The following is a 12539-nucleotide window of genomic DNA, read 5'->3' on the forward strand; positions in this document are numbered from 1 at the left end:
CTAATATTTGAGCCAGATTATTTAACAGAGCCCGTGCATCGTTTTCAATGTACAGCCTAGCAGTGCGCAATGCTTCCAGGTAACCAGCCTGAACTATGATAGTAAGCAGGGAGACGCCATAAATACTACATTCCCTAGAATTCTGAATAATTGAACTACCAAGGCACCATCAGCAAAGCACTGCCAATGCTGAAAAACAGGAGCATATTGTTAAAAAAGCAGCAAAGATATCCATAAACTGAGCATGCTGCTAACCTGAAAAGGATCTGACATCTGACATTATTAGGCATTTAGAAGCCCATCCATCAATCCATCCATCATCCATCCACCCATTCATCTGTTTTCTATATACTTGTCAGGAATTTAGAAGTAAATTCAAAAAATGAACAACAAGGATTAACAGTGCTCTGCCCAACACCATGAGTCACTAACCAGCTACCTTTCTTTCTGACATGACATGATGTGTGTGCTGCTGTTCAGGGGCATTAAACACGTTTAATCCTGCCCTGTCCCGCACACAAAAGTCACAGTCGAACACACTCCTTTTTATTTAATATAAAAATGTACATTTTTAATCACAGTTGTTTTTTTAACTGAACAGTTTGGATCACCAGCTCTGGGGGGGGGGGTTATAGCTAACATTCTCCTTCAATAATTAATCATTGAGAGGTGCTGGCAGCATACTTGTTTAGAGAGGTAAAGCTCTTATGCACAGTGTTCAGTCTTGACTGAATAAGTGACCAGTTATACTTCCAAATTTAATGATTCAAGTTTTCTAGGGCAGGGCTTAGTTACTATAAGCAGTAATACATTCCTTCATCATATTCTGAAGAGCAGGAAGGAATTAAATGTATCCACTAGGGGGAGCTCTGAATGAAGTGGCAGCTCTGTGGAATTGCTTGCTCATAAAGTTGAACGATAAAGTAGATTCCAACTTAGACTGGGCATGGTTTTCATCTGCTCTTCTCTGGACACTGGATCTTATACCCGACCCTGTAGGCCTGCAGATATACCCTTGCCTGATTGATCCTGGAAAAAAAGGAGATTATTAATCTTCCATTGCATGGATATTTGTGTGTGACAGCGTACACGCACTCTTATTACCTGTACTTCGTGCAGAGCTGGACGCCCAGAGGACCACATCGATCCACATAACTTTCCCTGACCCCCTTGCGTACAGCCCGTGCCATGCTGACCACAGTGGTCACCACTGGACACATCCTGAAACAAACAAGGAGAAACACTGGCTGCTAAATGGAAAAAAGGGTGATAACACATGCAAACATACCAAAACAAACATTCCAATGTTTTTTGCTTTGTGAAAAGGCTGATTACCCCCAATAAAATATACAACTAGTTGCAGTAGGCCGAAACTTACAGTTTCTCACAGCGAAGTCCAGCGGTGCCTACTGGACAGGTGCACTTATTCTGAGGACTGCAGATGGCACCGTGCTGGCAGGGCGGCACACAGGGTGTGGTAACCTCTGGAATCACAGCACAGACTCTCTCAATGAAGTGCTGCTGCGGCATTGCTAGAGATCCGGAGCCCCAGGAAAGCATATTATCTTGTGCCCCCAACCCAGACCAATCCAATTATGTTCCAAATATTTTAGGGCCTCCGAAATCATCCGAATGTCCCACCCCTTTATAATGCCCCTGAATCGCTGACAGGTGTGAGTGTGATTTTTGGATGTGATTCTTCCACAAAACCTATAAACATATACTCATTTTTTAATTCAATTTTTAGTTTTTCTTTGGTGCATTTAGGAATATAGATTCACCCCTACCTGTCTCACAGAGGTCCCCTGTGAATCCACCAGCACAGCGACACCTGTTAAGGCCCACACAAGTTCCACTATTCTTACACCCCTTCGGACACTGAACTGGCTCTGAGAAAGGGCAGACGGACACCGTCAACAGACCTCTCTGCAATATACTCATGTCATAACGTGATCAAAATGTGACACCTGCAGAAAGCAGGAAAAGTTAAAAAATTGATCATTAATGAGCCTACAGCCTACAGCAGCTAGGGGGCACTGTTATGTTTTCTTCACACCTATCTGGCATCGCGCTCCTGTCCACCCTTCACTGCACGTGCACTTGTTGACATCCACACATCTGCCGCCGTTCAGGCAGGGTGGTGTGCAGGTGGCTGCAGAGAGAAAGAGCGATGAAGCAGCATTTCAGAAAGGGTCCCCCTAACACTCTCCCCGGGGTCAGTCTGTCCCCAGTTTAGCAGTTATCATTCTCATGTGCCAGTAGATGTTCCACAGGTGCTTCACTGACTCTGTCTGTCTTTGCTTAAGTGCCTGAGAGGAAAATATGTCATCACAGGCATCGTTTATATCAGTGCAGCTCACTAATAACCTGAAGCTATGTCACTCAAAGCACGTAATTAAAATTGGACGTAATTGGAATTCTTGTTTTCCAGTGACGTAAACACAGCTCTGCTGGTCCGCCTCAAGTATCCAGCCTGCATTGCAGCTGCAATAGACACGCCCCTCTGTCCATACCATACAGGGCAGTTGTTGAGATAAAAAAATAAAATAACACTAAGAGAGACTGGTGAGGGATGCTGTGACTGTGGTGTTTTTTTTGGGTACTCACGGCTGAAGCACTGTGGACCACTGTAGTCAGAAGGGCACTGGCAGGTACCCGGGCCTACGCAGCGCCCCCCATTGGCGCACGGCAGCTCACACACAGCTGGATGAGACAGAGGGGGTGCAGTGGGGTGGGGGGGAAAAGTGTAGGTAAACATTATCCTTGGCCATGTGTCACGCAGGTGTGTGCAATTGTCATTAAAACGGCTTTTTGTGCTGCTGGTGATTGACGCTTGACAGTCACTGAGGGACATTTTATTTCCTTCTCACCTCCGATAAAGTGAGATGGTGAAGTGGATTTCTGAGGATCACCTGTCTGACCACTGAGGTAGATCACAGAGGATCACGTGTCTCACAGGTCAGATGGATCACACAGGACTACCTGCCTGACAGATGAGCTGGATCACCGAAGATTACCTATCTGACCACTGAGGTAGATCACAGAGGATCACGTGTCTCACAGGTCAGATGGATCACAGAGGACCATCTGCCAGAAAGGTGCGCTGGATCACTGAAGATTACCTGTGTGGCAGCCCGACCCAGTCCATCCAGGGGGGCACAGACACATGTTCCAGCGCATACAGGTTCCTCCGTGAGCACATGGCGGGGAGCAGGTGGCTTGAACATGCCAAAATATGACAATCAGACACAAAGGTAAGACAAAGGCAACATGACACAGGGTGTCTATTAACGGGCTGAGAGTTTACCTGAGCAGCCAGCTCCCGGGTATCCAGTGGGGCAGTCACACGTGTTGGGTGCCACGCACACCCCGTAATTCTGACACGGAGGGTCGCAAAAAGCTGGGGAAAAAAGAGGGAGAGAGAAAGTGAGACGTCACAGAACGCTGGATGCATGGAGTGCTGTGGCGACTAATGATCCCTAAACCAAGGCTGCAGCTTCAAATCGCAGAAGTGTCCTTGATATTCTCTCCATAACCAGGTCCTTCACATAAACTCTTCTAAAAAAATAATCTAAAGGTAACCTGGTATAATACTTATGAACCAGGCACCTGACCAAAAGTTGCAGGCTCTGCTCACAAGCTTTTATGCTTCAGAACATAAAATGTAACTCAATCAGATTGTACCCAATATATCAGGGCTACCAAAAACTCATTTTAATCTGGACCACACAATCGAGGGCATCCCCTCACCCTCCCAGAACATTTTATCGGAGGCAGTGGAACTTGGCTTTGGGCCACTGATGGCCTGGTGATCTTGCGGAAAATGTATAGAGTACTCCTGCACCAAAAATATCATGCGACTATACAGCCATTTTATCCTGCAAGGCAGAACAGCTGAGCAGCTGAGTGTGGGACGGAGACCCCGGGTGTGGAAGAGGAACCCCTCCCACGCTTACGCTGGCACTTTGTGGGGGCGTCAGCACGGGCCTGGAAGCCCTCCCTGCAGCTGCAGTTGAAGGTGCCTGGATGATTGATGCAGAGCTGCTCACAGCCGCCGTTGGTGAAGTCACCACACTCGTCTACATCTGGGGGAGGAGTGCATGGCAGGAGGGGGGTGACCCTTCAGGGCATGCAGAATCCTCCCCCCACCACCCTCCAACACCAGGTGGAAGGACGTGACCCATGGACAAGAACATTCTAATAAGACTAAATACAATTCTAGGGGTTATTATTACTATAATTTCCTCCTTTTTACTGTAATAATATGAGCTGTATTTAAAAGGACTGAGTGATCATTCACTGATCATTCTCTCTGGAACCTCTCTTCGCCCCCTCTTGTCCTTCCCTTCTCTCACCCTCACAGCTCCGCTGGTCCGCCCCAAGTATCCAGCCTGCGTTGCAGCTGCAATGGACACGCCCCTCTGTCCAAACCGTACACCTGTGCTCACAACCTCCATTCCGTAGCTGGCAGGAAGTCGCATCTTACGGGGATGCACAACATCGGAGAACAGGAAAAATGACAGGCACAATTGGGTTAATAATCAGGAAACAGGGTGATGACAAAGAGGGAAAAAAAATCAAAGAAGGGAAGTCAGAGACAAAGTAAGAAGAGTTCGGAAGTACATACTGATGCAAGTAACGTTGTCCTTGTCCAGTAGAAGAGGCTTAGGGCAGTGGCAGATGTGTCCACCGATGGTGTCGGTGCAGCTGTGAGAGCAGCCGCCATTTTGAAGCTTGCACTCATCGATATCTGGGGCCAGTGCACAGACACATGAAGGATATATATGAAGACATGGTTTATTTACCATGAAAAATGAGCGAAGAGATAAAATCACTACAAACACATACAGCAAGAGCACAATCACACCAGACACAAAGAGCGGGTATACACGCTCTACTGACAGAGCTAACACACAGATCACGACAGACACACACAGCAAGTGCCCAATTACTACAGACACATACAGCAGGCACACGATCACTATAGATGCACACTGCAGGTGCATCACCACTACAGACACACATAAGTATCAAAGACACTTCTCTACAGATGTCTGCTGTAATGTCAAGGACATCGAGATTATTGCAGGCCTCTCCTAGGGAGAATGTCCTCTTGCAGGAGGCCCTACTGTACATACCTACACACTGGAGGCCGTCCATGTGCAGCTGGAAGCCCGAGTGGCAGAAGCACTCAAAGGAGCCTTCGGTGTTGGTGCAGACCTGCTCACAGGGGCCTTTAGGTGATGCACACTCGTCTACATCTGTCAGGAAGATCAGGGCAAACGTATTACTGAAAATACAGTAAAAGTGAGACTTTGCATTCCAAGAGCAAGAGCCCCAACCCAACATTGTCCCTGGCTACTGACATCAAGCAACACTACATACTGAATACATGATACTTGGAAACCCAACTACCTGAGACATTACATCACACGTGGTCCAGAGAACACACCAGAGAATTGGAGATGTGTTAGTTGTCTGCAAAGCACAGGATACTAGAATACACTTCCTTTGCCCCCCACAATCAATCTGTCTATCCAGTAAATATGTCTTTCATTCATCAGGCTGAAGTGTCCTCAACGGGCTTCTCCTACCGGTGCAGTTGTGTCCATTCTCCTGCAGAAGGTAACCCAGCTGGCACTGGCAGTGATACGAGCCGGGCTCATTCCTACAGCTATGCTGGCAGTATCCGTTCTTCATGGCGCACTCATCCACATCTGCAAGGAGCATCGACAGATGCCCAACAGCAGGGGGCGACAATGGTGGAACTCGTCAGAGGGTGAGGAAGCCGTGCGGTCGGCCGTCTGTCACAGTGACACCTCATCTGCTGCTCTGAAGCAGACTGAGGTTACAGGTTCAGAGAGGCCACGTCTAGAGTGGAGGGTCTGACCCGAACCCACATCTCACCCACCAAAACAGGAGTGGCCATCGCCATTGAAGCCCTGAGAGCACTGGCAGAAGTAGGAGCCAATGATGTTGCCACAGTGGGCGTTGGTGTCACAGCTGTGCTGGCCAGACGCACACTCATTCTCATCTGGGGTAGTGAAGAGAGAGGTGGAGAGGAAGAGCAGTGCAACGGGGAGTGATCTGTTGAAAAGTGATCCGTCACGCAAGATGGGTACAAGAACTAGAAACACATCATGTTATTTTTTTGTTTGTCTCTTTATATGTTGCTCATTGATTAACAGAGACTCTGAATTAGCCATAATTATCTTTATAGGCTAATTTTCATCTGCTGTATCTGGCCAGTTTTTAGGCAGCCCAAAATCTGAATAAAATAGCTCAGAAAAAATGACACATACTAATAATGTACATAGATACCCAAACCGATACAATGCAAACACACAAACAGATCAATAAAGAGCATAGAATACAGTGGAAGAATCAGATGGCTTTGTGTCCTGTGACAAACATCTGAGATTTCCAAATTTGTTTAGAAAATGTTTTGATCCAGAGTGATATCTAAGTGAGGAAGGCTTGGGATCAGAGTTTGGAATGAGCCAGCACCCTTGGAGCAGCTGGGGTTAGGCCTTACTCAAGGGCCTAATGGTGATAATTACTCTAGCAGCCACAGGATTCAAACCCACAACCTACTGACTACAGGCACAGATCCCAAAACGACTGAGCCACAAACCCCCCACTGAAAGCTTACTTCCTCACAACACCAACTGGCAAGGAGGCAGGAACTCCTCTCACGTCACTTCACCCCACCCCAGTCTCACCCTCGCAGTGGGTGCCGTTGCCCCGGTAACCCTGCTGGCACACACACCGGAAGCTTCCCAGGGTGTTTTCACAGACCCCCCACCCAGCGCACACATCTGGAGTTTCGCTGCACTCATCCACATCTGAAAGACAGAGAAAAAGTGATTGCTCTGTGCGGTATGATGGTTCACTCATACGTGATGCTCTCTGCATTAAATTACATAAATGTAATTACATTAAATTAGCGTGACTAGGCATACGAGGGGCCAGCCTGAGCTTCCAGTGAATGGCCAGGTACAAGTGTAAGGAGTACTGGAGTAGGACCTACACAACATCTACACAACATCATATACAACTATTAACAAAATAAGAACCTAGTAAGATTATTTAATGACCAGAAGTGCAAAATCAGGGCATTCAGGAAACATAATTAGGCATCAGGTTGCTAGAAGAATTCATGGAACAGATGTGTCTCGCGGCTCAACTGGTGGGCAGACAGACAGACAGACAGACAGACAGACATGCACAGACAGACAGGCAGCTAGACAGAGACAGACAGGCTCACCCACGCATGCAGGCGTCTCCGATCTGAAGCCCGCCCTGCACTGACACACGTAGCTGCCAGCCGTGTTGATACACGTGTTGCCCAACTCACGTCGACAGTGTTCTTCAAAGCTGCACTCATCTACATCTGATTGTCCAGACAGACACAGGCCCGGTTATGCAGATACAACACACAACACAAACAGGAAGCAAAATTCCAACTAGTCCCCAGCGTGAGGAAACGGGGACAGGGGAAGCAGGTCTGGCGACAGACTCACCCACACAGTTTTTTGCATCCAGTGCCAGCACAAAGCCTGCAGGGCAGAAGCAGGAGAAGGACCCTGGCAAGTTCCTGCACTTGGCCCCACCCCCACATGCCTGAAGGCCCGATATCGCAGACAGCTCACACTCGTCAATGTCTGTAACATGTGCACACATTTCATTAAGCCACTACACGGACTTTAGCACCCAGTTTCTATTTCCTCTGTAGCCACTACGCCACCTATTGGACGATCTGCTCCGCAGATTATTCACCACTGCAGATATGCATGCGTGCATACGTCATCTGCTCACCCTCACACCCCTCCGGCCTCCTCAGGTAACCATGGTGACAGGTGCACAGGAAGGAGCCGGCTGTGTTGGAGCAGTTGGCATGGGGCCCGCAGGGGCCTGGGTAGTGCCCCAGAGCACACTCATCCACATCTGGGGGGGGGGGGGGGGTGGGCACAGAAAGAATATGCTGAGAAATGATAGGTTTTGGACAAGGGGGCAACAAGTGCACACTAAGATAGGGTCGAAATGAAGCATAAAGTGCGTTAAATTCAGACTTACCGTGGCACTCTGCTGCCCCCTGCTGCTTGAACCCAGTCGGGCAGGAACATTTTTCACCCTGCAACACCAGGTGCCCCAGACAACCACAACCAGCGGCTCCCTCTAATGGAACCTGGTTTCTGGGGCAAGGGGAGGTTGTAGCAATGTCTGGTGGCTTTGTGCTAGGGGTTGAAACCACTAGGGAGACTTCAGAGTAGTACAAGAGAGAGCCATAGATTTACTAATCAGAAATCAATCTCTTAATGCCGTGTTTACTATGGTTTACATCATACTGTATCATAAAACTTCATAAGATAGGACTTTATTGATCCCACAGTGGGGAAATTTGTGTGTTATCACAGCTCCAGACAGATAGCAAGAAAGAGTTACAAGAGTAAAGAATATAAAAAATACAAGAATATGAATACAGAAATAAAAATTATAAAATAAGATAAAACACTAATACAATAGTAGTGCCTATGTACACCCATACACAGCATGAAATATGGATAGTGGGTTGTGGAAAAGTGCAAGTAATAATAAATATCAACTATTTAACTATTATAGCTACAATTTACTATTCAGGTAGTTCTGGGTATTGGCATGTACATACAGTGGGGCAAAAAAGTATTTGGTCAGCCACCGATTGTGCAAGTTCTCCCACTGAAAATGATGGCAGAGGTCAGTAATTTTCATCATAGGTACACTTCAACTGTGAGAGACAGAATGTGAAAAAAAAAATCCATGAATTCACATGGTAGGATTTTTAAAGAATTTATTTGTAAATTAGGGTGGAAAATAAGTATTTGGTCAATAACAAAAATTCAACTCAATACTTTGTAACATAACCTTTGTTGGCAATAACAGAGGTCAAACGATTACTATAGGTCTTTACCAGGTTTGCACACACAGTAGCTGGTATTTTGGCCCATTCCTCCATGCAGATCTTCTCGAGAGCAGTGATGTTTTGGGGCTGTCGCCGAGCAACACGGACTTTCAACTCCCTCCACAGATTTTCTATGGGGTTGAGGTCTGGAGACTGGCTAGGCCACTCCAGGACTTTCAAATGCTTCTTACGGAGCCACTCCTTTGTTGCCCGGGCAGTGTGTTTGGGATCATTGTCATGTTGGAAGACCCAGCCACGTTTCATCTTCAAAGCTCTCACTGATGGAAGGAGGTTTTGGCTCAAGATCTCACGATACATGGCCCCATTCATTCTTTCCTTAACACGGATCAGTCGTCCTGTCCCCTTAGCAGAAAAACAGCCCCAAAGCATGATGTTTCCCCCCCCATGCTTCACAGTAGGTATGGTGTTCTTGGGATGCAACTCAGTATTCTTCTTCCTCCAAACACGACGAGTTGAGTTTAGACCAAAAAGTTCTACTTTGGTTTCATCTGACCACATGACATTCTCCCAATCCTCTGCTGTATCATCCATGTGCTCTCTGGCAAACTTCAGACGGGCCTGGACATGCACTGGCTTCAGCAGCGGAACACGTCTGGCACTGCAGGATTTGATTCCCTGCCGTTGTAGTGTGTTACTGATGGTGACCTTAGTTACTTTGGTCCCAGCTCTCTGCAGGTCATTCACCAGGTCCCCCCGTGTGGTTCTGGGATTTTTGCTCACCGTTCTCATGATCATTTTGACCCCACGGGATGAGATCTTGCGTGGAGCCCCAGATCGAGGGAGATTATCAGTGGTCTTGTATGTCTTCCATTTTCTGATAATTGCTCCCACAGTTGATTTTTTCACACCAAGCTGCTTGCCTATTGTAGATTCACTCTTCCCAGTCTGGTGCAGGTCTACAATTCTTTTCCTGGTGTCCTTCGAAAGCTCTTTGGTCTTGGCCATAGTGGAGTTTGGAGTCTGACTGTTTGAGGCTGTGGACAGGTGTCTTTTATACAGATAATGAGTTCGAACAGGTGCCATTAAGACAGGTAACGAGTGGAGGACAGAAAAGCTTCTTAAAGAAGACGTTACAGGTCTGTGAGAGCCAGAGATTTTCCTTGTTTGAATTGACCAAATACTTATTTTCCACCCTAATTTACAAATAAATTCTTTAAAAATCCTACCATGTGAATTCATGGATTTTTTTTTCACATTCTGTCTCTCACAGTTGAAGTGTACCTATGATGAAAATTACTGACCTCTGCCATCATTTTCAGTGGGAGAACTTGCACAATCGGTGGCTGACCAAATACTTTTTTGCCCCACTGTATATACACCCGTGCAATGTACATACATCCATACATACATACATCCATACATTATATACAGATATGCCTCTACATATACGTAAGCTAATAATAATAATAACTCTTGACTCACTCACCTGTTGTAACTGCATCTTGTTCTTTCTCGCCTATGTTCTTCGTGGTGTTTTCAATCACTAGATTCTTCCAAAATCAAACAAAAATCCCAAAAAGTATTGTCTTGTTAAATATTGACAACCATTTACTGAAAGGCTGTAGCTGGACAAGGACGAAAGATGTTAGTACAATCTGCTGTCAGCCTCTCATCTAAAGAAAAACACCAAATGAGTCCAACTCTAATTTCATTAATAAAAAGGTTATGGTAATATTAACACTAACCGGTGTCATTGTGAGCTCAGGCTCCCGGTTTTGCTGAATTTCATTGGACTGGGGGGTCGTCAGGGTCTCGGCGACGATCAGCGCCACCAAGAAGCCCAGCGGCGTTAGAATACTCTGTGCCCCGGGCAATTTCATCTCCTGGTGAAAATAGATACAGTCACTGAAAATGGTTCCAGGTCACAACCACATCAGGAATGTGGAGGATATTTTCTTAGACCTTTTCATTTTAGAATTAAAATAAGTAGATCAGGTATTGCATTTTCGTGCTCCGGAACAAACTTCGTAGAACAGTTACGGGACCGACCTACTGTAATAAAGTTTAGTTCATTTAAATAGCATTGGCTTTTGTTAACACAAAGCATTACGGGACTTTTATTAAAAGCTTTCGTTGCACTATAAAATCCTTTACAAGTTCAATTAGAGTTTTAAAAGCCAATAAAATGCTTTACTTCATCGACTCCCTCACTGCAGTAATGTGATTAAGAATAGGCTATTATGCACGATTTGTTGAAAAAGATAACAATGCTAAGATATTTTAGTAAACATGCAATATCGAATGTGCAGTATCTAATGATGTGCTCCTCGACGCACGACAGCTACTTTTTTTTCCAAAATTCACTGCCTCTGTAAGTCATTTGGAATGGTGAAAAGAACGTACAAAGATAACAGTCATGCAAACAATGCAACACGCTGTGTTTGACAAACGATTACCTGAAGAGAAATGGGGATAGACTTGGCTACTTAAAACACTCAGATTACAGGCGTCCGGACTCACACAGATCCAAAAGCCTTGTTCGGTGATTCAACATCCTGTCTTTCAATAGTTTACTTCCCATTCTTAAATCCCCAAATGAGCTGCGAAGTGGAACCACCGGACCCCCATAGACATTCACGCATCTCTACTCCTCAGATGCCTGTCCCAGCGGTGGCGGCTTGGAAACAAAAAAAAAAAACCTTGGCCGCGGGCGGAGGGGAGGAGATGAAAAGGGACAGACATCAAACAGTTCGTCTAGTTCTGATCTAATGCAAACGCGTGAGGGAGAGGAGACTGCCAGGAGACTTTCATTTACGTTTAAATGCATATATTTCACCTTAAGGCACATGCATTATTTTCAAAGATAAGGTTCTTATAACTTTACATTGACCTTTGTTAATTGCTGTTATTACATTCCTACAGTTTCGTAATGTTTACGAAATATAAAGATTTTCTATAATGTATATTGACTGACCACTAAATCTATGTTAACGCCTATTTGTGGTTAAAAACGTGTCCTACGGTGCAATAGACGAGGTCACAATTCCAGATATCCAGCAATCCGTCTTTCATACCGCATATCAACTGGGATCTTTTGCATTTTGCGTTAAAAAAGATATCACTACTTTTGGAATCTTTACATTAGCTACATTTGCATTGTGGGCGAAGCTTCGACTACAGAACAGCAGTGTCCCCTCCTCTGGTATTCTGGGTAGTAGCCATGGTGGAGCCAAAACGAATTAACTTTGCAGATAGCCTACAGGGAGACTGAATGCTGTAATCAAAGCAGATTAAGTGGCTATATAAGATTATCATGAGGAGAAATTTAAAACATTTTAGGCTTTAAACTACAAACAAATATACTTGGCTTTTTCCTCTGAAATTTTATATATTGCTAACAAAAGTGGTTTTGTGTTCTAATTTCTATTTACTGATTATTCCACGTTTTTCCTTCCGTGACATATCTAAAGAAAATTACTAAGTGATTGAAAACTATTTAAATAGTGTTTTAACAATAGTAAGCCTAAATGTCTGAATTATTAATTTATTTTATATTCTAAACACTTAAAATATGTATGATTTGGTATTTTAATAAGATCACGAAGATGAATAGTGTTCTCCAAAATTAAGAAGAATA

At 45.2% G+C, this 12539-nt stretch overlaps 1 protein-coding gene across 3 annotated transcripts; it reads right to left on the reverse strand.

Annotated features, from left to right (window-relative positions):
- Nucleotides 1–543: 543 nt before the first annotated feature.
- Nucleotides 544–11557, reverse strand: si:ch211-221n20.8 (latent-transforming growth factor beta-binding protein 4). 3 transcript variants are annotated; one of them, XM_048971352.1, is made up of 22 exons: nt 11359–11557; nt 10648–10785; nt 10389–10452; nt 8077–8262; nt 7819–7947; nt 7524–7664; nt 7268–7393; nt 6723–6845; nt 5912–6034; nt 5595–5717; nt 5139–5261; nt 4628–4750; nt 4356–4481; nt 3957–4085; nt 3308–3400; nt 3123–3218; nt 2608–2703; nt 2057–2152; nt 1788–1889; nt 1379–1484; nt 1105–1221; nt 544–1029 (listed from the first exon to the last, which is right to left on the reverse strand). In XM_048971352.1, the coding sequence occupies exons 2-22, from the start codon at nt 10780–10782 to the stop codon at nt 954–956; spliced, it is 2433 nt and encodes an 810-aa protein (XP_048827309.1). In that variant the 5' UTR covers nt 10783–10785; nt 11359–11557; the 3' UTR covers nt 544–953. The 3 variants fall into 3 exon arrangements, with proteins under 3 accessions (XP_048827309.1, XP_048827315.1, XP_048827317.1); XM_048971358.1 differs by lacking the exon at nt 8077–8262; XM_048971360.1 differs by lacking the exons at nt 5912–6034; nt 6723–6845.
- Between the last annotated feature and the right edge of the window lie 982 nt (nt 11558–12539).

Source organism: Brienomyrus brachyistius, chromosome 1 (assembly GCF_023856365.1).
Source record: "Brienomyrus brachyistius isolate T26 chromosome 1, BBRACH_0.4, whole genome shotgun sequence".
NCBI lineage: Eukaryota > Metazoa > Chordata > Actinopteri > Osteoglossiformes > Mormyridae > Brienomyrus > Brienomyrus brachyistius.

Excerpts from the sequence above, each read along its gene's own strand:
- si:ch211-221n20.8 (XM_048971352.1), bottom strand. The coding sequence starts at position 10,782 with ATGAAATTGCCCGGGGCACAGAGTATTCTAACGCCGCTGGGCTTCTTG. Across the intron at positions 7,394-7,523 it reads GGATGCAAAAAACTGTGTGG|ATGTAGATGAGTGCAGCTTT; the intron begins GTGAGTCTGTCG and ends CTGGACAATCAG. Across the intron at positions 4,751-5,138 it reads GGACGGCCTCCAGTGTGTAG|ATATCGATGAGTGCAAGCTT; the intron begins GTATGTACAGTA and ends CACTGGCCCCAG.